This window comes from Marmota monax, unplaced genomic scaffold (genome assembly GCF_021218885.2).
Source record: "Marmota monax isolate L192 unplaced genomic scaffold, Marmota_monax_Labrador192_F-V1.1 WCK01_AAM20220418_F8-fsc00188, whole genome shotgun sequence".
In the NCBI taxonomy this organism is placed as follows: Eukaryota; Metazoa; Chordata; class Mammalia; order Rodentia; family Sciuridae; genus Marmota; species Marmota monax.
In genome coordinates, this window is record NW_026692655.1 from 3,191,846 (window position 1) to 3,216,755 (window position 24,910).

At 49.8% G+C, this 24,910-nt stretch overlaps 1 protein-coding gene across 1 annotated transcript in view; it reads left to right on the plus strand.

Annotated features, from left to right (window-relative positions):
• Positions 1-1,747: 1,747 nt before the first annotated feature.
• The window catches only part of Fat2 (FAT atypical cadherin 2), an 88,431-nt gene continuing 65,268 nt past the window's right edge, over positions 1,748-24,910 (plus strand). Inside the window, exons 1-2 of the mRNA XM_046446406.2 lie at positions 1,748-1,881; positions 20,738-24,025. Coding sequence (XP_046302362.1) covers positions 20,767-24,025 — 3,259 coding nt within the window. The 5' untranslated portion in view covers positions 1,748-1,881; positions 20,738-20,766. The remainder of the gene's footprint in view (positions 1,882-20,737; positions 24,026-24,910) is intronic.

The window sequence follows — 24,910 nt, forward strand, 5'->3', positions numbered from 1 at the left end:
CTGCAAAACCCCAGGTCTTTCATCCAGGGCTCAGGCAGCTTGTGGGAGGGAGACCTTAGACCTTCTTACTGGTCGGGGATCCTTCTGGATGTCCTGGGTAACACACCTCAGCAGTCTGCTTGGAGATTGTGGTCATCCCTGGTACTAGTGACAGGTCCGTGAAGACACGGCCCACAGTAGCTGCAGTAGCTCCGTGAGTGAATTTCTTACTTTAAGCTGGAGAAAACCAGGAGCCTTATGACTCCTATATAAGCAAGAGCAGCACCTTCACGCTTCCACTTACTCCTAGGGGCCAGCCTAAACGTCCATACAGCCAAGTCCTAACCCCAGGCCAAGTTTTGTCACAGTAGGGAAAGCACATCTCCTCTGAGTGGCCTCAGCACTGTTATGACTTCATTTAACAAATAATAAAACAGAGATTTAGCAGATTTCAGTTATCTGCCTGAGGTCACATAAGCTTACAATAACAGTAATAATGAAGATAGGAAGAATTCTTGCTTATTAATCAGGTTCAAGGGCTGCCACTTGGTTGAACATCAGGTAGAGTCGTGGATTGTGAACTGGTTACATGCTCCCTGGAGTCGGAGATGGGCAAGAAGAGACTCACTTATTTGCCAGGGATGCTGCAGAGGGGCTTCAAGACCTGGTGGGGAGAGGGGATATCAGATAGAATGTCTCAGAGCTGCTGCTCTGTGGATCTGTCAGGCAGGAACTGCTTCTGTATCTCAATGTCCCGAGTGCCTAGTACAGTGCCTGGAAAGGGGTAGCCCCCACCATATGAAAGTACAAACCTAACAAGAGAATATGTCCTGTAACTAAAATGAGCAGAGGTGACGGGAGAGGAGGGCTAGTTCCTGCTGAGTCTTCTTCCCTTCCCTTAAGATCTGGTCCTCAACATGGTGCACCCTGGAATCACTGGGGGGGGAGCCTGAGCAGAGAGGCACCCCATAAAAGATCCAGGCTGAGATGTCTTGTGTCTGAAGGAGTCGTAGTTAGCTTTGTGCAAGCCATCTATCTCATGAGTCTGTACACTCTTACAGCAGGGGGTCCCCTTATCCCCATTTTACAGATGGGAAGCCTAAGGTTGGATAGGGAAAGTCACATAACCCAAGAGCAATGAGAATCGCCTCCTATGGGGGACTTTCTCAGCCAAGTGCCTTCTATCAACCTTTATCTCATCGAACCTCAAAACCACCCCATAAGCTATGAACTATTTTTTTTTTATTAGCCCTATCTTTTCATAAAAGGAAACCGAGACTCAGATTTGGTCACTGACCCATGGTTTCAGAGGAGGTCGGTGGCAGTGCCAGGGTCTGAAATGGAACTTTATCACTCCAGAGCCCGGGGGTGGGGTGGGGATGGTGTGGTCCTCAGGGTCAGAAGTGGAGGGTGGAGGGTGGAGGAGGAGAGGGAAGAACACTGTTCTGAGAGCCAAGAGGACTCTTCCACGACCTCGTGGTCTCGCGTGTGCCCTTGGGCAACCCTACCTGTCCGCGGCCTCAGTTTATCTCTGTGAAAGGAGCAGGGGGTGGAGAAGGAGCTGGCTTCCCAGGTCCCTCCCAGCCGTCGTCGTATTCCAAGACTTGTTCCCCTCGGTGAGTTCTGGGCCACAAACCAGTTGGCTTCCTCCCTGGGTGTCAGTGAGACAGCGCTGGTGGGAGGGGATGATCCGCCTCAGTTCCCCCTCCTCCTCTGCCTCCTCCTCCTGGGCTGGGACACACCTACTCCAACTTTCTCAGCTGCCTCTCAGGCTGGGGCTGCGCTGGGCGCCTTCCTGCTCGGCAGCAGCTCCGCACCTCCCTCCTCCCTCCCGGCCCTCGTGAGAGGGCTCCAGGCGGCAGCCCGCTCCTCTGGGGCACCCTCCCCCACCTGCAGGGACAGGTAAGCACTCCTGGAGGTTGGGAGGCTGGCGCAGGGGAAGGGGGCTGCAGAGCTAATCTGTTCTGTGCTGGCCGTGGGGCTCCTGGAAGGTGGGGAAGGAACCAGGAGTTGGCGGGGGCAGACATGTGGCTGCAAGGACAGGGACTCCGGGGCCTGGATCCCCTAGGTACACTGAAAGAAGCCAGTGATGTAGCCAGTCTGGGAGCTGGGGATTGGGACTCAGAAAGGGACAGGACTAGGATTGTGATCTCAAAGAGGAAGGTCACACTCACATGCGTGGGTAGTTGGACTCTTGTCCCTGGGAGAATCAAAGCCCCTGCTTGGGCTTCTGGGGATCTGCTTTCACGGAGAGGTGGAGGAGATTCCCTTCATGGTATTAAGGACAAGTGCCAGAGGCAGGAATTGAGAGATGTTGGCTTCTTGTGCACACCCAGGTGGCCACAGGGGCCATGCCACAGACCCAGAGGGAGGGCTGGGAAAGTCAGATAACCCGGACAGCCCTGGCGCTCCTGCAGTGATTTATAGAACCTCCACTTTCCCGGCTGTAAAATGGGGGCACACACTGTCACTAGGCTCCATGAAGACTAGGAAGCACAGAGTTCCATGCTGACACAGGGAGATGAGGGAGTCACTCGGCTCTGTCACCCTGTCTCAGGGAACAGGAACCCCATGAGTATCTTTAGAGGCAGCAGAGCTGAGCAGAGCCCCTGGGCAAGTTCAACCTGCTGCTGGAAGGGGCCAGAGCTGATTGCCTGAGGGTTTCCTGAAGAATCAGAAAAGCTGCCTCTGTCCCCAGCCATGGTCCAGAGCTGATGCCTGGGTTCAAGGCGGAGGAGAGGTGGAGAAACACCAAGGATGTGCGCCTCCTTGTACAGGTGGGGAGCCGAGGTTGGGTGGTTCCCATGCCCTCTGCGTAGTACACTTCTAGTGGTGATTATAGCTTGTGCTCATTGAACACTTCCTGGGTTCCGGTGTCTGGGTTGAGTACGCATGGTCTTTATGAATTTTTGAGTTTTTGTAGCTAGGCCGTGTGGCCATGTGAAAAGAGAATTCATCAGTTATGCCTCTGTGACTCACAGCTGTGTGGCCTGAGGATAGTTCCATTACCTCTCTGGGCTTGTTTCTCTACCTATAAAATAAAGGCATTGGATGATTATTAAGATTCATTCTCAATTAGTTCACCCTGTTGAGCAGACCGAGCAGGAATTATCGCCTTCATTTTGCAGGCAAGGAGCCTAAGAGGCTCAGGGTCCCGTTTCCCAGTAAGAGGCTGGCTTAGATCACTGCCAGGGCTCTGCACCTGTTAGACTGTTTGTAGGAAGAGCAGAATGCACTATGCTGCTAGTCTGATAGAGTAGAACAGTGAGTCCCCCTCTGCCACTAGTTCCCGTGCCTCAGTGTTCTCATCTGTACAGTGTGGGAGGAACTGGAATGAGTCAGGGTCTCTGGAACTCTCCTGATTTCATGTCTCTTGGTGGTCTAATCCTTAAGGGCTGGGGGAGCCAGGTATAGATGGGCAATGGCATCTGTATCTGAGTGTTTTATGGGCAGGGGCTGCCAGGCCCCCTCTCCACCTGTTCTTGTGGGTTAGGCCTCTGAGATCCACTCCCTGTGCACTCCTCCTTGGGTGGGACTGAACTCCCCTGGTCCTAGAAGTTCTCCTTCTAGTGACTCCTTAATAGGCTGCGACTGGCTCTGCCCTGAACAGGTAGGGCAGACGTGAGGGGCCACGAGGCAGGTGCTAAGCCTTAGAGGAGAGCCCCAGTGTGCTTGGGGAGAGAGTTGTCCCTGTGAGCACCTTCCTGTACTCCTTGGCTGGGCCCCTACTTTTGGGTTTCTTGCTGGAGTGGGTGGGCATCCCTCTGAGAGCCTCCCATGGTTCCTGAGCGCCCAGCACAAGTTAGCTCAGAACCTCAGGCCCAGGGCCTCTGTGACTCTAACAGTACTAATGCTTGCACTTATAAAGGAGTTTTATGAACAGTTTTATAGGGAAAGGTGTGGATCCAGATCCTGGATATTGTTAGCTGTGTGCCTGGACCTTCACGTCTCTAAACACCTCGGTCTTCTCATTTGAAACGATGAGGGATCTGAGTTCTTTCCTCAGAGAATTGACAGGAGAATTAAATGAGCTGACCCATCTCAGGTCATGCATGCGATACACTGGGCCTTCTTTATTATGTTCACAGTCATCAATTAATGACTCTTCTCGCTTCCTCCTAGGGTAGGTATCATCTTATTGCACTTTGAAGTGTTTCCTCCTTAGACTGAGCACAATTTTTGTCTGAAGTTTCCTGTCTGACTAGGGTATAAGCCGTGGGTCTGTCTGGCTCTGGGGTCGTGTCCTGCATGTGAAAGGAGGGCACTCTGTGTCTGTTGAGTGATCAGACGTACCTCCAGTTCTAATTCCGAGGAGAGCCCAGTCACAGGTGGCTGGGGGAGGGGGTCCTTGGAGATATTGAGCCAGTCAGATGGCAGCGCTGAGGCCTTCCCAGGAAGACTGGCGATTGGACTGAGGTCCCACCGTGAGTGGGGAAAGCAGGACCTGGCTCAGGTCTTTTGACTTTCCCCTGCCTCACTTTGCCTAGGTCTTTCCCAAAGTTTCTGTTTATTATGTGGGTGATGGGTAAATTGTGGAGGCCAGCAAATTGTCCCCACGTCCCCTGGAGGCCATTTGGGATCAGCAATGAGATGATGGCTAGACTGTAAGTCAGGGGACACAAATTTATCAATCGTCTTCTCTAGCACTTACTAGCAAGTGTTATGTGTACATCACACACACACACACACACACACGCACACACACCCCTATCTCCATTGCTCTTGCCTACGAATCAGCAGATATCTGTAACTGTATAACTGGAAGGATCCTCAGGAGTTCCCCGAAGTCCCCCTTGAGGAATTATTGGTCCCTAGATTTTGAATTACTTGCCTCAATTCATGCCGCTGGTTTGGGATATCGATGTCCCGAGTTGGCGCACGCACCACAGCAAGCCACTCTTGAGACTGGGATTTAGATGATGAAAAGAGGATTCTCGTTTGCTGAGTCCCTCTCTGCTTATGTCACCAGGCTGGGCTCTTTCCCCTGTACCTCCTCTTCTCCTCTGCACAGCTGTCCTCACAATCCTCTACTGCTTCTTTATGAAGTTGCAAATGTTTTCAGTGTGGATGGAGCTGGATAGAGACTCAGAAAGGTCAAGCCACTTCCTCTAAGTCACACAGCCTCTGTTCTCTTCAGACACTTAGTTCAAAAAAACACTTAAGGAGCCTGTGTGATGTGTCAGGATCCCAAAGGCTCACAGTTGGTGGAGACAGGTCCATTTACAGATGGAGGTAGGTGGTAAAACCCAGGCAAATGGGCTGCCTCGGGGGCCCAGAGGAGCAATAGGACATTGGATACAGACTTAATGAAGGCTTCATGGAGGGGCTAGTATTGAATGTCAGTTTTGAAGGCTTAATGAGAATGCAATAAGAAAAAAAAAAAGAGGAAAAGACATTTGAAGGGAGAAAATAGCACATGCAAGAATACAACACTCAAAGCAGGAGGAAACAGATAACGTGCAGGAACCTGTTAAGTTGGGTGGGGAACATCTGAGGTCTGAGAGGTAGGATGGGGCCAGATCATTAAAGGCCTTGTGTGTCAGGTCAAGGAGCATGGCTTTAAAGTTGTGTTTACGTATATACATATACTTGTTAATGGGAGATTATAGACAGACACAAAAGTAAGGAAAATAGTATCAGGGACCCTCATCACCTGGCTTCCACAGTTCTGTTTCTTCTAAATCTCCAGCAGCTTCCCTACCAGATTATTCTGAAGCAAAACCAGGTAGAGGACTGCATCTGAAAATAGTTCCGTGTGTCTGCAAAGACTCCACACCACCGGGCATGACTTTCACTTGATAAGCACTGAGGTACACTGAGGGAGTTTAAGTCCAAGAGTCCCTTGGCAAGGTGTCTTGGTGGGGTGGGGCATGAATTAAAGGAGGGGGTCGGATTGGAAGTTTAAGGTATCTCGTTGTCTCCCCATTGGCTGATCCCAGTGCCTGATATTTAATTATTACTCATTGATTACCAAATTATCTTCTAAAACCCATCTCCTCCTGTAAAGGGTGATACTTTTAGCATTTTCCAGTTTAGAGTCTGCAATAGAGAGAGAAATCCCTCCCCTGGCTCTTCTTTTTTCACTCCTGAGAGTACAGCGGCCCCTCCCAGGCCACCGAGGTATCAGGAGAACAGCAGTGACCATCCCCTGGTGTGGACAGGGAGCCCTCATGGAGAAGTCTCGGTTCCCTTTCAGCTCCAGTGCCCACAGCAGTTGGCCTGGCTTATGCACGCAGCTGGGGGGTGACACCAGCATGCATGTGTGTGTTGGCCCGTGTGTGCTCACGTGTCCTGTTGGAACCGCTTACCTGTCCCTGTAGCCTGCCTTCCTTGTGGGTCCTCCAAACAAATGCAGGGCTCACGGCACAAAGCGTCTCATTCTGGACACTTGGAAGCTTAGCGTGGAAGCAGCAGAGCTTGGGGTCCGTGTGGCACTGTGGTGGGACAGGTGAGCTCCAGAGCCACAGTGCTCAGGTTCCAGTCCTGGTCTGACTTCTATCTCTATGACCTTGGGATGGGATTCACCTCTATGAAGGGCACATAAACCACCCGGCATAGTCAGTTCATATGAACAGTCACTAAACCTAGTACCAAACATCTGGAACCCCTGGAAGATTAGGGAGTTGACTCAGAGAATCATGGCATCTTGCAAATTGGAATCCTAGAATCCCAAACTCTTAAAAGTCTATAATTAGAAGAATCTTATTGGATCCCTGGAGTATTCTAAATCCCACCACTGAAAAGATGCTTCTTTTTTAAAATTAATTTTTAAAAATTTACATATGACAGTGGAATGTATTACAATTCTTATTGTAATACACAGATAGAGCACAATTTTTCATATCTCTGGTTGGAAAAGATGCTTCTTATGGTATCTGATGAATGGTCAGCATGACTTTTTAAAATTCTCTCTTCGAAACACTCAAAACCAAAGGACATAAATTATAAGTTATTGCTGATGAATTTTAATAAAGTAAACTCAAACAGTGACTGACCAGCAATCAGAGCACCAAGCAGACATCATATCCACCAGGAACCCTTCTGGTGCCCCTTGCCAGACACGGCCCCTTCTCCAAGTATGGCTGTTGTGCAACCAGCCTCTAAGGATGGTGAGAGTGTCTTTCCAGGGCTGCAAACAGTGGTTAGAACTCCACTTAGTAGAGGGGTCCAGTGAATTAACTTGGAAGTTGTTCAATTAAACTTTGCTCTTGAATTTGTTTTTTCTGCCACATTTTTGTGGCACTCTACTTTAGAGCTGAGCTTCTCAAATGTCTAGGGCAGTTATTTAAAAAAAAAAAAATACAAGTTCCTTCGGCCTCATCCTAAGTCTGAATAAGTGGAATGTGGAGCATGCTGGTGGAGACAGGGAAGCTGCATTTTCACAAGCTCCAAGGGGACTCCGGGTGGGGTCCGGCTGGATTTGGGAACCCCTGGGCTGGTGTGTTTGGAGTTTGGATTCAAGTTTGAGAGACCATTGCTTCCAACCCGTACTCCATATTTGTTGGCTGTTAACCTTGGGCAAGACTCTGGGTCTTTCTGACCACTCATTCCTTCGTTTGTAAACGGTGGCAGGAACAATCCCTCCTGGGTTGTGGAAGGGCTCTGAGACCCCACGGGACAGTGCCCACCAAGCTCCAGCTGCTACAGCCAGCATGACTGGAGAGCCCATCCTGGGTGGAGCCCAGGAACTACCGAATTGGACCCCTGAGGCCTTGTGGTTAAGTCCTGGCTGAGCCTCTGACTAGCAGTGTGACCTTGAACCCCTTCCTGGCCTCAACTGCTCCATCTATAAAGTGGAAGTACTCCTTGTTCCCCAAGAGGGTTTTCAAAGGCATCAAATAGGAAATGGTCTAGAAAACTGCTCTGAGGACAGAAAAATGCTCCATTAAACTCCCTTTAACTGGCACTCAGCTAAACCTGGGCACCCCATGGAAAGTGGGCCCGCCATTGTCCTTGTGGTCCTGAGGAGGGCGGGCAGGGTGGGGGCAGGGAGTGCTGAGGCACCAGTTTCCACAGCCCTGGTTATGCCTGGCACAGCTCCAATGCCTCTTGATTTCTGAGAACCATCTCCTTCCTGGTTCCTGGGGCAGGCAGAGTCCAGGATCCCATAGCTATGAAATGCCATCCAACTGTAGATAGTCACAATGTTTTTATTTTTAAATGTCTTCTTTTAAATTAGAGCCTTCTTTGAAGAATTTTACTAATTTTTTTAAAAAAAAAACGCTTTCTAATAAAATATAATATGCATACAGAAAAGTGCACAAATCATAAATGTACAGCTCAAGGAACTTTCCAGAAACTGGCTAGTGCTCCAAGATAAATAAATTAAAGCATGACTACCATTCCATAAATCCCCTTTGTGACCCTTTTAGTCACTAACCACTCCCATCCCTATGAAGGTAACTTTATCCTCATCTAATGCATAGATTTGTTTTGCCTATTTTTAAGCCTTATGTACTTGGAATAGCACACTATGTACTCTTTTATATACACTTCTTTTACCCCACATGATGTGCATGGAATTCCTTTATACCATTGCCTAGAACAATAGACCCATTTCTTTGCTGTATAGTATTTCCATTACATGACCATTCCTCCATTTACATATGGGGCTAATCATTTGTGTTTTGGGGTCCAGGGGTCCACATTCCAGTCTCAGGTCCAGTTCTATTTATTGCAAGTAAAACATGGTTCATGTGGCTGGGTCTCCACCTGGCAGGTACACAGACCTGTCTTCAGGAGAATAAAACATTTGCCTCTGGGCTTTGAGATGCTGAGGGACAGTGACAGGTACAGACTCAGAGACTCCCATGTTAAAGTCAGGGATGGGGGGTCGGGTCTGCTGCTGCTCGCTCACCCATCGGTTCTTCTAGTTGCCTTTAGAGATAACTTTGTGGCGGCTTTGCCTGAGGGCTCGTGTTCCCCCAGGAGTGATCGGTCAACCATCTACAAGGGAAAATGCCATTCCTCTCTGATTTCCCCTGCAGACCCACCACGTCGTAGTTCCTGAGGCTTTTAACACATGGACATTTGAGAATCCCTTCCTGAAGATCACAGTTTGTCCCCAGTGTCCCTTATCCCCTCTTCACCCGGGGCCTTGGACAGAGTCACATAGGGAATTTAGACTTTGAAATGAGGCGTGGTAGAGTGTGAGATCCTGAAGGGCTGGTCACCTTGTTGAGCAGATCCCAAGTGCCCGTCACACCAACATCACCCAGGGAACTCGTCAGGCACCTCTTCACGAGCCCCACCCCTGAGGATTTCGATTCCATAGATCTGGGGCGGGACGGGAATCCTGAACGCCTGCCCCCATCCCCTTAGGAGATTCCTGATGGTGGGGACCACCGGTTTGGTTCAACAGGAGAACACAGACGGCCCAGCAGATCTGCTGCCATCCCTGTCTGCCAAGGGCTGGGCAGAGCAGTTACCACAGAGAAGAGAACTCTACGAGGGCAGTGCTTCAGTGTGATCCAGAGCCCTCTCACCCTGTGTCCCAACAGGATGTCCCCATGTCATCCCCCGCCCCTCTCTTGCCTCTGGCCCTGAAGTCATGTTCAGCCCGCTCAGAGGCAGGACCAGGCGCCTCAGACAGCAGAACTGCCCGTCTTGTCCCACTGCTAGGAGCGGTTCCACCTGCCATGACCTGCCTGCCTGCCTGGCTTTGTCCTAAGCTGTTCTGCTCAGAGAGAAGAGGAAGGTCAGACAGCTGGGCTGGGCCAGGCTGGAGGAAGTGGGACGGCGATGGACGCTTTGCTGAGAATCTGTCTGCTGGAACGAGAGGATCCGTGGTTGTTCACCCGTGTGGGGGAACCTCCCTTTCCTGGTCTCTCTTTCCATCTCTTGGGCATGGGGAGGCAGGCCAGGTACCTGTTAGACATGCAAGTGTTTTCATCCTAGCTTGGCTGTGTGATCTTAGAAGTTAGGAAACCTCTCTGAGTCTCATTTATATCATCTACCAAATGAGGATAATTATAGGGTTGCTCTAAGAGAGCCTAAAAGAGACAATGCATTCCAAGTGCCTACCAAGGGCCAGCGCACGGGGAATGTTCAATAAATGTCAGAGATGACCAGGTGCACGTGTCTCTGTGAGCACTTTATGCCCCCAAACTTCACCATTGTCAGGGCACCATGGGATGGTGGCTCAGGGGAAGGTTAGCTCAGCAAAGCAAGAGAGCAGGGACCAGATGGATGGACTAATGCAGGCCCCATGAAATGAGGGCATTTGATCAGGGCTCCCTCACTGGGCACCCACGTGGCCTCCAAGGAATAGGGACTCTGGTACCTGAATTGTCCTCTTCATCATCGCAGTGACCTCTCGTGGACTTATACAGGATGCATGCGCTGGTCACTTTACTTATTTATCTTATTTTGATCCTTGCAATAGCTGATGATTAAATCCCCTTGTCTATGTGTAGAAAGACTGGGGCTCAATCAAGCCCCCTGATTTGCTCAAGGTCATACATAATAAGCAGTGGGTCGAGGCTGGGCTCAGAGGCAAGCGCCTCTCTGCAGCCTGGGCTCGTGTCCACAGTGTTCTGTGGCCCTGCCCCTCACCATGATGTGCCTGAGTTGGAGGCAGAACCTGGCTGGAAGCAGCCACAGGCAGCCCATGGCCTCGTGGATGAGGAGCCAGGAAAGGCTTCTGCAGCAGCAGCGTCTCAGGGACAAGGAAGAGGCCAGCATCCACTGTGTTGGTGGCTAAGGGGCCCGATGGCTCCTGGGCAGGCTGTTCATAGCATCTTGATAGAGAGGGAAATGTGTGGAATGACTCCATTTTACAAATGACATAAATACGGCCCAGAGAGGTCACCTCAACATGTCAGGGGCAGAACACAAAAGATCAGGAAATCCATGTGTCCTGGGAATCCAGGACATGGTGTCCCTTTGTTTCCACTGTCCTTCCTCTACTGACCGTCTCATGGCCACTCTGCTGCCCTCCCTCTTAAACTTGGGACAAGAGCACATCTGCTCTAATTTTAATGCTGCTCAGTGGCTACTTGAGCTTTGCTGTAAATCTGCAAGGAGAGGATGCCACAAAGACCCACAGGTGTAGGGTGTGTGTGTGTGGGGGTGTGTGTGTGTGTGTGTGTGTGGAGGGTGCTCCCACAGGGGCTCCTGGAGCAGGGGTGAAGGCCAGCACACACAGGGAAGAATTCCTGCGTTCCACACATTTTTGAGCACCTACTGTAACAATAACTACAACCCACCGGCTATTTTCCGCACGACTGGCACTGGGCCAAATGCTTTCCGCTCATGCGCTCTAAAATCCTCTGGTGAAGGTGGTGGCTCCGTTTCACAAATGGGGAAACCAAAGCTTGGCTGGGCTACGCTGTGCCTTCCAGAGCAGAGTGAGGACTGGGGGCAGGCCCAACTCCAGAGCAGCTTCCATCTCCTGCACTCCTCTCCTAGCTCATGGGGAGGAAGACTGGCTTGGGGGCTCCCAGGAACCCCCAGGCTGGGAGTGTGGCTGGGTGGAGCGGAGCAGCTGGGGCAGTGCACGGAGCCAGGGTGCGGAGCCTGGGCTCTGGTTCCAGTTCTGCCATTGACACGAACGGGATTCACCATAATCTCTTCCCTTTTCTGGACAAGGTTTTCTGTTTTTACAATAAAGAGATCAGATTAGAGATTAGATAGTACGACTTAAACTTCGCCCTAAGGAGGCCTGGGAATTTCACGGAGATGCTGAAGAAGGCAAGGGGGGTGAGGGGGATGAATAGGTGGCAGGACTCTGGGTTCCCCATTCACGTCTCTCACAGCAGCCCTCTTAAAATAATAAAAGCTAATATTTATTTAGCAATTACTGGGTGCCATGCACGTGCTAAATATTTACTATGAACCATCTGGTCCAATTATCTGGGTCAGGTTCAGTTCATATCTATTTTCTCAAATATATATACACACACACACACACACACATGTATATACCAAAAAACCTTGTATATATTTATGGTATAAAATGCTTTTTTTAAAATTTGTTTTAATTAGTCACACATGACAGTACAATGATCTTGACATATCATACTAAAATGCTTTGATATATGTATACATTGTGGGTTGCCTAAATTAAGCTATTTAGCACATTCATTAACTTATATATTTATCTTTTTTTTTTTTTGAGGTGAGAACATGTACAGTTTACTCCCATAGCAACTCTCAGGCATAGACTCCACTATTATTGGTTTGGTCACCACTCTAGATAACAGAGTTCCTGCACTAGCTGCTCCTAACTGAAGTTGCCTGTCCTTTGACCAACCTTTCCTGCCTTCCCCAAACCAAGCCGGGGTGACCGCCCTTCTAACTCTGCCTCTGTGCGTTCAATTGTTTTAGATCCTATAAAGAAGTGAGATCATCACGTTATATTTGTTTTTCTGGACCTGTTCTAGTTCACTTCAGATGTTTCAGTTTTAACCATCTTGTCACAAATGACAGGATTTTCTTCTTTTTCGTGTCCCATTGTGTGCATCTGTCCTCTTTTCTTTATGCGTTCACCCAGTGTTGGCCATTTAGCTGGGCTCCTGATCTTGGCTGTTGTGAACAGTGTTGCCATGAACTTGGGGTGCAGGTGTCTCCTGGACATGCTCATTTCATTTCTTTTTGGCTAGATACTCAACAGAGGGCTTGCAGGTTCAAATGGCAGTTTAATTTCTAGGTTATGTGTATGTGTATGTGTGTGTGTGTCTGTGTGTCTGTGTGTCTGTGTAATTTCCATCCTGTCTTCCTAAATGGCTGTACTAATTTACATTTCCACCAAAGTGTGCAATTGTTGCCTCCCGCCCCGTTTCCTTCCTCACCAGCACCTAAGCACCTATTATCTCTTGTCTTTTTGATAGTTGCCATCCTAACAGATATTTCATTGTGGCTTTAAGACTTGATCCTTTAAAGACGAGGATAACAGGCTTAGCAATTGAGTTATCCCAGGTCACCCTGGGACTTAAGGAATATATGTTTGAAAACTCACCCTTCTGCAAAGGGTTCCATTGGATCCAAGAGGTGAGAGACACAGAAGAGTGAGCACCCTGCTAAATGAGGCCATTCAGCAGGGACATTGTGGCCTCTGCATGTCATTCTCGTTCTGGAAAGGAGTGATCCAGTCCTCTTGAAGAGTATCTCATGATTTCGGGGGACAACCTGTCTCTCTCCCAAAGAGCCAAACCAGACCACTGGGGCAGCCCTCTTTGCCCACACCTCCTGTCACATTGGGGGCCTCCTGGGGGGTACCTGGTTGTTCCCGGCCAGACTCTGCCCTGCTGCGTCTGCATATGGCTGAGGCCACATCTGTGCCCTGATTGGTCCCAAGCTCTTTTTCCTCTAAGCGTTCAAACACTAGGGGAGGTTCTGAGACCCCTGCCCTGTCTCCAAACCTTCTAATTGGTCAGCACCAGTCTGTACTTTCCTGAGCCTGAGTTGGTTTTGCTCTTAGAAAATTCCCCAAACTAAGGGGCCTGAAAGCAGCTCTTCAGGGACCCGAAAGAACCTCTTGAGAGGTTCTGAGGAGTCTCTCTTCCCCTGCCTCCTACCCGAGCTCTCTGGTCCTGAGGTTCCCTCTGGCTTAGGGAATTTTCGACTCTGAATGCTCCGGGCTTCTTCTGGGCCTCAGCAAGTATCAGGGTCTATAAACCCGAATGTCCCCCACAGCCAGGTGGTCAGCGTTCAGAAGTGTAGCCGGCCCTGTATAGGAAAGGTGGGGCCATCTTGAACACTGTTTTCTTCTCAGTTTGGATGGAGACGTGGGTACCCCAACGTGCTCCTCTTCTCTGAGCAGATTGACTTTGGGGATAAACAATAGCTGGAACTCAGCATCAGGGAGACCTTGGAGAGGGGCATCTGTGGAGTCCAAGGAGGGCAGCTCCAGCCAGCTGGTCCTAGGTGAGAGAGATGCTGTGTCTTCCTGGTTTTGAAAGAGAAACTGGAATCTGTTTTTTGGGGGTGAAGTTTTCCAGTGTTTTTTATGAACAACTAATTAACCATCAAGCAACCAAATAGCATATTATAAACACTATCAAATAGCAAAATAATAAATTTTGGGCTGGCAAACACAACAGCAGACTGTATTAGCCTGTATACCACCTGCTGGCCACTTGGGCCACTGCTGCAGGTTTTAAGATGTTATGTTCAACACCGTGTCCTTCTTTCCTTCTGCTCCGCATGTAACCATCTTCTAATGCCTGCAAAGGCAGAACCCCTCATGGAAAGCCTTTGGCCACCTCTATGATCACACCAGCATTCCTCTTTCCACAGTTCTCTCTAGTCCATGCAGATGGCCTCCTTGCTCCTGCCTCAGGGCCTTTGCATCACCTGCCTCTTCTTCCTGGAATTCTCTTCCTCAAGAGATCTGGCAGCTCTCTCTGTCACTCCATGCGGCACCTTGCTCATACATTACCTTGTCATACAGGATTTCCCTGACTACCCTTTAAAAAATATCATCTCCCTGCTACTCATTATCCATCTCCCTACACATGCTACACATTCCATCTCCCTTTTACGGAGATCAGAGAGGTTAAATAATTGCCCAGGGCCACAGAGCTGGTAAATGAAAGAACAGGGTTTGGAAACCAAGTCTGATTCCAGAGCCCACTTTCTTAGCTGTCAATTCTTACCCAACACCTTGTCCCTTATCCAAAGACCCAAGGGAGAGAATGTATGCAAAAGCTTTTTGGAAAACTTGACGATTATCATGTAGATATCAAATATCATTAATAAGAATTTTTATCAGCATTGATGAGAATAGTAATAGAGAATGGGCCACCAAATCCCAGCTGTCTGTCACCATGCTCTGGGGGAGTATGTCCTTTCAGTTTCCTTTCCTTCTAATTATAGGGCTGCACCGGCCTGGCTTTTACAGTCAGCCTTCCTGAGACCATGCCTCGGCCGGGCTGCTCCTCCAAGCTGCCGCTTTCCAAGCCGTCGCTGGTCCTAATAATGTGTTGCTCTGTGTCTTTCCTCCTCGGCTTTCACCTGTCATATTATTTGCCTTCCACAGATCCTGGGAAGTGGGTGGGAGTAGCTGTCATTAGCTCCATTTTACAGACAGGTAGGTTGAGACCCAGGAGGGGTTCTGCGGCCTTCGAAGGTCACTCAGCCAGTCAGTGGCTCAAACCACTGTCTCTTTGTCCTGCCCACCTCTAGATCTTTGATCTTTGTCTTTTCATGTGAGAACCCAACAGCAGTTGCCAACAAACTAACAGATGAATCAACTAGTCATCCAAGTTTTGTGGAAATAAATCCAGTCTCCCTCCGTACAGTTGGCTTAAATCAGTAGAGTCGGTGTTCAAGCCTGGTCCAACCCAGAGTGGAAGTCTTGAATTGGTCAGATGTCGCGTTATTCTTTCTCAAACGTAGTTCTGTCTGCCCTCACTCCATCTCAGAAGCCTTCAATGGCTCCCTACTACTAACAGGAACATTATTTCAGTGGCTGAGACTTCCTGACTAGCAGGTACCTTGAAAACCACTGTTTTTTTTTTTCACATATATAGTTCTTATTTTGGCTCAGAGGCACATGCCATCCTAATCCAACCCCAACCCCAACTTAAAGTTTTTATAACATATAGAATATGTTTGGGATACTTTCTTGAGGACCACAGAGGCCGGTTCTAGTGCTGATTGCCTAGAGCAAAGGAGGTGGGGCGTTGTCAGAAAACAGATTCTGATGCCCCCCCCAAATCTGTCGTCATTTCACATTTGGATTTGGGAGAGAGGAAGGATGTTCTCCGATCCAGAGGCATGAAGCCAGTGGCTTGCTGTTTTGTCAACACCTCATCTCACTGATCATCCCCAAGGCCTCGAATTCAGAGCACCGCTCACAGTCCAGCCCCTGCCTCTCCGGGTGGCCTTGGGTGTGCCATGAAAGCCTCAGTTTCCCTAATCTGAGAAATGGGAGTCGGAGGGCGGCTGTGTTTTTGGAGTGTAGCATGCACTGCTGATTACTGTCTGTGATGCTCCTGAGAAGACAGAAGGTGTTTGGCTGGGAGGGAGATGTCCCCCACCCCCGGCTCTATGCTAAGGTATTTCTGTGGGGGGATGAAGAGGAATTGCATTGTCAGAAATGACATTTGACATTTTAAACAAATCGAGTAGGAGCTTCTTCAGTGGAAGTCTGCTTTGGCTTTGAATCCTTTCAAGGTCCTGCTGGAAAGGACAGAAATAATCACAGAGTCATAGACCTGGAGAATTTAAAGTGTCTGACGCACACAGCACCTGGCCCATTACAAATGCAGATCACAGGGTGTGAAAATCGCAGCACACCCAATCACATGTCAGAGAACTTTTTATGACAGGACCCAGAGCATTAGAATAGCAGAGCCGCAGCTTGTCAGATCTGGAAGGTGCTTGGAGCTCATCGAGCCCAGACCTGTCCTTCCCTGGAGGGCGAGGGACAAGCCTGTGGCCAGGGCCCTGGGCTCCACCCCTGCGTCTAACAGTCCTGCCCGCTTTTATCAGTTTGTAGGTGAGGTTTCCAGGTACAATTCCACTAGGAAACAGACTCCACCTCTGAAAGCAATAGTGAGGTTTGGAATCCTGCTATGTCCCCGCGCCTGCACGCCCCCAGCCTGCATAGTGCTCACAGATGAGTTTGAAAGAGGTCCACAGGGCTTACGCGGCTTACTTGACCAAGACCACGCTGAAGGGAGTGACCTCAGATCCAGGGGTCTGACCTCCATGTTGAACAGTCATGGGTGGGTGTCATCCCTGTCCACGGCCAGGGGGAATCCCTCCACGGCCTCTGGGGGGGGTTCATTTAACATGGGATAGAGATACTTTGTCATGCACAGGCCAATGAAGGAAACCAGGAAAGATCTCAGAGCGCTGCTCCATGCAACTGTGGTCAAATTTTTGTCACGACTTGGGTAAAGACAAGGGTGTTACAACCACCTGTTCCTGGATGTCGGAGTTTCTGAGAAGCCAGAGTGGTGAGCCGAGCAGGAGGGCTGCAGCTGGGTCTCCTTCAAGGGTCCTGGCCTTGAGCTGCAGACAAATGGTCCGTTTGAGGTCTGATCAGGAAGGACGTGATAATGTGCCTGCAAGTTTTCATTATCCTCAAACCCAGTAGTCAACTGTGTTAGGTGGCTGCTGTCAGGTCATGGCCCTGGGTCTTATTTTTTGAAAACGACATCACATGTTGTGTTTAGCACTTACCTGTGCTTACTTGATTGTCTAAACCATCTTCTGAAGTAGGGAAACTGAGGATTCAAGAAGACAAGCCATTTGCCCAAGGCACACAGCAAAAGCCTGGGTGTCAGTAACTACCTTCTGCCACCTTCCACGTCTGTGAAAGGGGTCAGGAGTTCCACGGAGGCGGTTTGATTTATACCTATACCCTAAAAGGGTCTAGTGCCCCCAATAATATACTCACACGATTATTCAAAACTCACCTCCTAAGGATGCGTGTGTGCTTTCTCACAAATGTGCACATTCACCCACATTCAGATTTCTTCCTGGGACCAAGGAAGCCAAGGAGCAGGAGGCCCCACCCCAGACAAGTGCCTGCTCGTAGCTTCCCCGAACAGCCTGTAGCTGGGCCAGCAAGCTTAGACTCGACCAGACACCAGCAGCTTCCTGCTCCACTGAGGTGCAGGCTCTACCCTCTCCAGAGAGTTCCCTGAACCCCACCTGCACCCCAACCCAGGCTTTGATTCTGCCATGATATTGAAAACTAAAAATAACTAACATCCTGAGTGCTTGTCCGTGTGCCGAGGGCTGTCGTCAACACTTGGAGATGCATGATCTTATTCAGTTTTTATAAAACCCCCCAAGAGCAATGCTTTTAAAGGCCCATCTTACAGATGAAGAAACTGAGGTTCAGAGATGCTAAGTGACTTGCCCAAGGTGGTGCAGTTAGCAGGTGGTGGACAGGGTGCTGGAATCAGGCAGACAGATTCATAAGTGGCCACGGCATCTCTTTCTGTTGGCAGTCAGGAGGAAGGTGCCTGGCTGTCACTCTCAACCTGTGCCTTGGGGCAAGTCCCGCTTCTTTCTTTGGGATTTTATTTTCCAACTTCTAAAAAAAAAAAAAAATTAAAAAGGAGATTATTGCTAAAGGCTCTGGCCTAGGCCCTGGGGATTCAACCATGAATTACATACACAAAGCTCTTGTCTTCATGGAGCCTCGAGTCAAGTGGTGGGGACAGTCATTAAACAAACAGGAAGATGTTTGGTGATAAGTACAGGTAAGGTGATAGAGAAGGCGATTAGAAGGAGGTGGCTTTAAATAGGGGGTCAGAAGGTAAGAGTTGAGCTGAAAATTGGATGGCAAGAAGGACCCTCCCCTGAGAGAATCTTAAATAGAGAGAGGCGGCAAATGCAAAGGTCCTGAGGCAGGCCTGGGTTGGCCTGAGGAGAAAGGAGTCCTGTGAACTGCAGCTTGATGAACAATGGGAAGAGGGCTGGGAATGACCACTGGGGACCCAGGCAGGGCTCCGATGGTGCAGGGTCTTTGAGGCCATGGTCAGGAGTTAGATTTCATTACAAGTGCTATGGGAAGCCACTGGAGAATTTGAAATGTGTAATAAATATTAATTCATTTATGGTTTTATATGATGTCTCAAAATCGTGGTCCCTGGTGCCGTAGGCTAGGAGGATGGTGCTGGGAGCCCCACATGCCTCTGCCCCCTGCCAATGTGTTCGTTTGTGACAGCATCTTCCCTTAGCCAGCTGCTCTGTGGGTCCCACAGCTGTGAGCATCAAACTACCACCCAAGGGTGCCTTCTCTCTGAATCTTGTCCCCTCCAGGGAGACCCTGTCCCTGCTTCTTTCCCAACAGCTCATCTTAACAGCTCCCTCTGCCTGGCGCCTTGCAGCGCTGAGCGCCTGCCTTGTTGGGGCCTGCCCGGCCCTGGAGATGGCCTGGTGAACAGGAAGCTCCGCAGAGCAGGGCAAGCAGGGCTCCAGGGCCCGCTGCATGCACCCCGGCCACTGAGCTGCCTGCAGAACACACCTGGGCTGGGGTGAGGATTCTCTTCCCCTGGGATTGCAACTTCAAAAGCAATGCCATCCTATGGAGCTTGGGGACCCCAGGACTCAGGGGACCCCTTCTGCTTGTGGGGACTGTTTCAGGGGCAGCGTGAGTGTTGCTTTTTCCTGTGACTGGCTCCTCCCTGGGATCAGTAATGAGTAAAGGGTGACAGCAGGGGGCAGACAGGGTGGGAACTAGGTGGCACCTCTTTCTGACACTGGCTTTTGGACACCAAATGTGGGCTTCTGCTTTTCTGAGGTGCCTGGGCTTGGGGCACCCCCAAGAAGAACTCAGGGGACAGAGAGTGATGGGAAGCTGGAAGAATGGGGCATATTGGGGTTCTTTTCTGTCACAGATCCTCAGAACCCAGTTAGGCAGACTTTTCCATTCCTGACGCCCCACTTGGGCTGTTACCAGCCGGGTCCTAATGAACCCTGTGCCCAGTGCATTTTCTGAGCAGGCTTGGCTCCCAGCCTCTCCTTTCCCCTTGCCCTGGAAGCTTAACTCTTTCTTGCCTTTGAAGAGCAAGGTAACTGGAAAAACAAGTCCGACCTGCTTCATCCAGGAATGCTCCAGCACAGCAGGCTGGCAGCCGAGGAGCACCTAGGAATCAGGACGCCCAAGGACAGCCCAGGCACCTGCCTGCTGCACCCAGCCTTACTCTTGGCCTCTCAGCCACTGGCCCTGGCCCTGGCCTCTGACCTATCCAGGCTGGATTCAGGGTTTGGTATCATGAGAAACAGCAAGGGAGAGAATGGGGACGGCAGCAAGTCTTGGAGAGGCAAAGCTTTCGTTCATGGTCAGTTTAAGAAGGACTTTCCAGGGACCGGTTCCTACCTGACCACCCACTGTGTGATCTGGGGCAAGACTCACTCAGGGACTCTTCCCAAGGATGCATGAGGAGTAGGGACAGAACTTCGTCATCTCTAACGTCCACTTCAGCTCTGACATTCCAGGAGTCTGGGGTGGTCTGTGTTCTGGTTACAGTATGAGTTGGCATCAGGCCCTGGTCACAAGGGATGGGGACAGGTGAGCATAAGCTTCAGGTAGGGGTCTACAGCTCAAGGAACTTGCCTCCTGGCTTCTGCTTTGCTTCTCAGTAGGTGTGGGGTCTGCCCTGCTCCCTTCCTGTTATTAATAACGGCTAATATTAATTAAAACTTACCATGCTGTGTACCCTGCTATGTCACTTACCTTGATTTAAATTTTTTTTTTGCGCGTGGATTCTGTAAGATTGGCAATATTCTTATCCCACAAGAAGAAATTGAGGTTCACAGAAGTTCAAGAACTTGCCCAGAGTCACCCACGGAGCAAAAGGGTGGAGGGGTGTCAGTGCTAGGGGTGCCAGGCTCGGGATCTTGGCCACTCTGCTTCTCTGCAGCCCCTGCGTTAAGTCAGAGCTCTGGCTGGAACTCAGCCTTGTTGGAGAGGTGCGGACGAAGGACAGTGAGAAAAGGTGCTTAGAGCCAGATCACGGAGCTTGGGTGCCTGCCTAAGAGCCGGGACTATTTTACCATCACAGGGAGTTTTGGGGGAAAAGGAGTAAGTGATCGGGAGTGTGTGGTTTCTGCTGGGTGCTCCTGAGAGAACATTTTAAGTTGTCTTTGTTTCTGTTATCAGATGAGTCAGAGTCGGCTCTGTCCCCAAGGATGGGTAGTGGGACAAGTGTAGATAGATCTTTTATCTTTCAGCTAGCTGAGCACTATGGACACTTGGGGCCAGGTAATTCCTTGCTGTGGGGTTAAGAACCATAGCAATAGGAATTATTTCTTTCCTAACCTGCATCTTTTTTTTTTTTCATTTGCCAAGGTTTTGGGAGTTTTTTTTTTTTTTCCACCATGATTAATGCCTTGCTGGGTCTTGCTGTTTTGGTGCTCCCTTGTGTGACCTGCGAGAAGCCCCCCGAAGGGATCGTCTCCTCCTCAGCGTGGCACTTCACACACTCGCTTTACAATGTTACCATCTACGAAAACTCTGCTCCCAAGACCTATGTGGAGAGCTCTGAGAAAATGGGCATGTACCTCGCGGAGCCCCAGTGGGCAGTGAGGTACCGGATCATCTCTGGGGACGTGGCCAATGTATTTAAGACGGAGGAATATGTGGTGGGGAACTTCTGCTTCCTGAGAATAAGGACAAAGAGCAGCAATACGGCACTTCTCAACAGGGAGGTGCGGGACAGCTACACCCTTATCATCCAAGCCACGGAGAAGACCTTGGAGTTTGAAGCTTTGACCCGCGTGGTGGTCCACATCCTGGACCAGAATGATCTGAGGCCCCTCTTCTCCCCGCCATCATACAGAGTCACCATCTCTGAGGACATGCCCCTCAAGAGTCCCATCTGCAAAGTGACAGCCACCGACGCTGACCTGGGCCAGAACGCTGAGTTCTATTATGCCTTCAATTCAAGGTCAGATGCGTTTGCGATCCATCCCACTAGCGGCGTGGTCACGGTGGCTGGGAAGCTCAATGTCACCTGGAGAGGGAAGTATGAGCTCCAGGTGCTGGCTGTGGACCGCATGCGAAAAATCTCTGAGGGCAATGGATTTGGGAACTTGGCTTCTCTTGTGGTCCACGTGGAGCCTGCCCCCAGGAAGTCCCTGGCCATTGCCTCAGTGGTGGTGACTCCACCAGATGACAATGAAGGTACAGCCTATGCCACCATAGTGGTAGATGCAAACGGCTCAGGGGCTGAAGTGGACTCCCTGGAAGTTGTCGGCGGAGACCCTGGGAAGCACTTCAAGGCCGTCAAGTCCTACGCCCACGGCAACGAATTCAGTCTGGTGTCTGTCAAAGATGTCAACTGGATGGAGCACCTTCACGGATTCAACCTCAGCCTGCAGGCCAGGAGCGGGGGCAGACCTACTTTTTATTCCCAGATCAGGGGCTTTCACCTACCACCCTCCAAACTAGCCTTCCTCAAATTCCAGAAGGCTATTTATAGGGTGAAGCTTAGCGAGTCTTCCCCTCCCGGAAGTCGCGTGGTGTTGGTGAAAGTCACCCCCGCCTTCCCCAACCTGCAGTACATTCTAAAGCCATCCTCAGAGAGCACAGGGTTTAAACTCAATGCTCGCACTGGGTTGATCACCACCACGAAGCTCCTAGACTTCCATGACCGAGCCCACTACCAGCTACACGTCAGGACCTCACCGGGCCTGGCCGCTGCCACGGTGGTCATTGACATCGTGGACTGTAACAACCACGCCCCCATCTTCAACAGGTCTTCCTACGATGGCACCTTAGAGGAGAACATCCCTCCAGGAACCAGTGTTTTGACTGTTACTGCCACTGACTGGGATCATGGGGAAAATGGATATGTCACCTATTCCATTGCTGGCCCCAAAGCTGTGCCATTCTCTATCGACCCTTACCTGGGGATCATCTCTACCTCCAAACCCATGGACTATGAGCTCATGAAAAGAATTTATACCTTCTGGGTTCGGGCATCGGACTGGGGATCCCCTTTCCGCCGGGAGAAGGAAGTGTCCGTTTCTCTTAGTCTCAAGAACTTGAATGACAACCAGCCCATGTTTGAGGAGGTCAACTGTACGGTGTCTATCCGCCACGACTGGCCAGTGGGGAAGTTGATAATGACCGTGTCAGCCATCGATGTGGATGAGCTTCAGAACCTGAAATACGAGATGGTGTCCGGCAACGAAGCAGATTATTTTTCTCTAGATGACTTCTCCGGGGTGATATCCCTCAAACGTTCTTTTATGAATCTCTCCACTGATCATCCCACTGGGTATTCCTTGAAAATTACAGCCTCAGATGGCAAAAACTATGCTTCCCCCACAACTCTGAATGTGACTGTGGTGAAGGACCCTCGTTTGGAGGTCCCTGTAAGGTGTGATAAGACAGGAGTGCTCACACACTTCACAAAGACCATCCTTCACTCTGTTGGGCTTCAGGACCAGGAGCCCAGTGACGAGGAATTCACTTCCCTGAGCACATATCAGATCAATCGTCACACCCCCCAGTTTGAGGACCACTTCCCCCAGTCCATTGACGTTCTCGAGCGTGTTCCCATCAACATGCCCTTGGCCCGCTTGGCAGCCACTGACCCCGATGCTGGCTTTAATGGCAAACTGGTCTATGTGATTGCAGATGGCAATGAAGAGGGCTGTTTTGACATTGAGCTGGAGACGGGGCTGCTCACAGTAGCTGCTCCGCTGGACTACGAAACCACCAGTTACTACCTCCTCAATGTCACAGTGTATGACCTGGGCACTCCCCAGAAGGCCTCTTGGAAGGTGCTGACAGTGAATGTGCAGGACTGGAACGACAACGCACCCACATTTCCTCCTGGCGGGTACCAGCTAACGATCTCAGAAGACACAGAGGTTGGAACCACAATTGCACAGCTGAAAACAAAAGATGCTGACTCAGAGGACAACAGCCGGGTTCGCTACACCCTGCTGAGCCCTACAGAGAAGTTTTCCCTCCACCCTCTCACTGGGGAGCTAGTGGTCACAGGGTACTTGGACCGGGAAGGAGAACCTCGGTATATACTCAAGGTAGAGGCCAGGGATCAGCCCAGGAAGGGCCACCAGCTCTTCTCTGTCACTGACTTGATAGTCACATTGGAAGATGAGAATGATAACTCTCCCCAGTGCATCACAGAACACAGCAGCCTGAAGGTCCCAGAGGACTTGCCCCCAGGAACGGTGTTGACCTTTCTGGATGCCTCGGATCCTGACCTGGGTCCTGCAGGTGAAGTGCGATATGTCCTGTTGGAGGATGCCCATGGAACCTTCCGGATGGATCCGATGACTGGGGCACTGAGTCTGGAAAAAGAGTTGGATTTTGAGAGGCGGGCTGGGTACAACCTGAGCTTGTGGGTCAGTGACAGTGGGAGGCCCCTGGCCCGTAGGACCCTCTGCCACGTGGAGGTGATAGTCCTGGATGTGAATGAGAATCTCCATCCTCCCCGCTTTACCTCCTTTGTGCACCAGGCTCACGTGCAAGAGAACAGCCCCTCGGGAACTCAGGTGATGCTGGTGTCTGCTCACGATGACGACAGTGGCCTGGATGGGGAGCTCCAGTACTTTCTGCGGGCTGGCACTGGCCTTGAAGCTTTCACTATCAACCAAGACACAGGTACTGGGGGTGGGGTAGGATGGGAACGCTGGAATGCCGGGGACTGGGTGTAGGAAAATCAGGGACTGTCCTGAAAGAAATCAGGCTGCAGATAGAAACAATAAATAGGGATTCTCTTTCCTGATACTTTTATCATACACACACACAAAATATGAAAGTAATATATTCTGCTTATACATCTTTATTTAATTATATATATATAAAATTAATTTTATAAATTTAATTATATATATATACATATATATATATATATATATATATATATATATATATATATACTCATCTGCATTCCGCCTCCTCAAATACAATCTTTTTAAAATTAGAGCATAGACTTATACATAGTAGTTGGATTCATTTTGACAAAATCATACATGCATACATCAAATTCCATAATTTGTTTTCAATTCCTGTTCCCTTTCTTTCCTCCTTTTCTCCTTCCTCTACTGAGCTTCCTACTTTATTGATTGATTGATTGATTGATACTTTCCACATATCCCTAAAGGTGAAATTCCCTGTGGCACATTTATATATGCATATAATGTGATTTTGTTAATTCTGTATTTCCTCTCCTTTCCTGTCCTCCCTCTCTCTCAATCTCCTTCTTCAACCCCACCGATATTCCTTATAGATCTGTGATATCCGATCCCCTTCCCTACACTTCCTCTTTTCCTTATGTTGCTCTAGTTTCCACATGTGAGAGAAAGCATTTGGTCCCTGATTTTTCTGAGTCTAGTTTATTTCACTTAGCATGATGTTCTTCATTTCCACCCACATACCAGCAAAAGTCATTATTTCATTCTTCTTTATGGCTGAGTAAAACTCCATTGTGTATATATACCACATTTTTTTTTGATCCTTTCATTTGTTGATGGGCATCTGGTATGG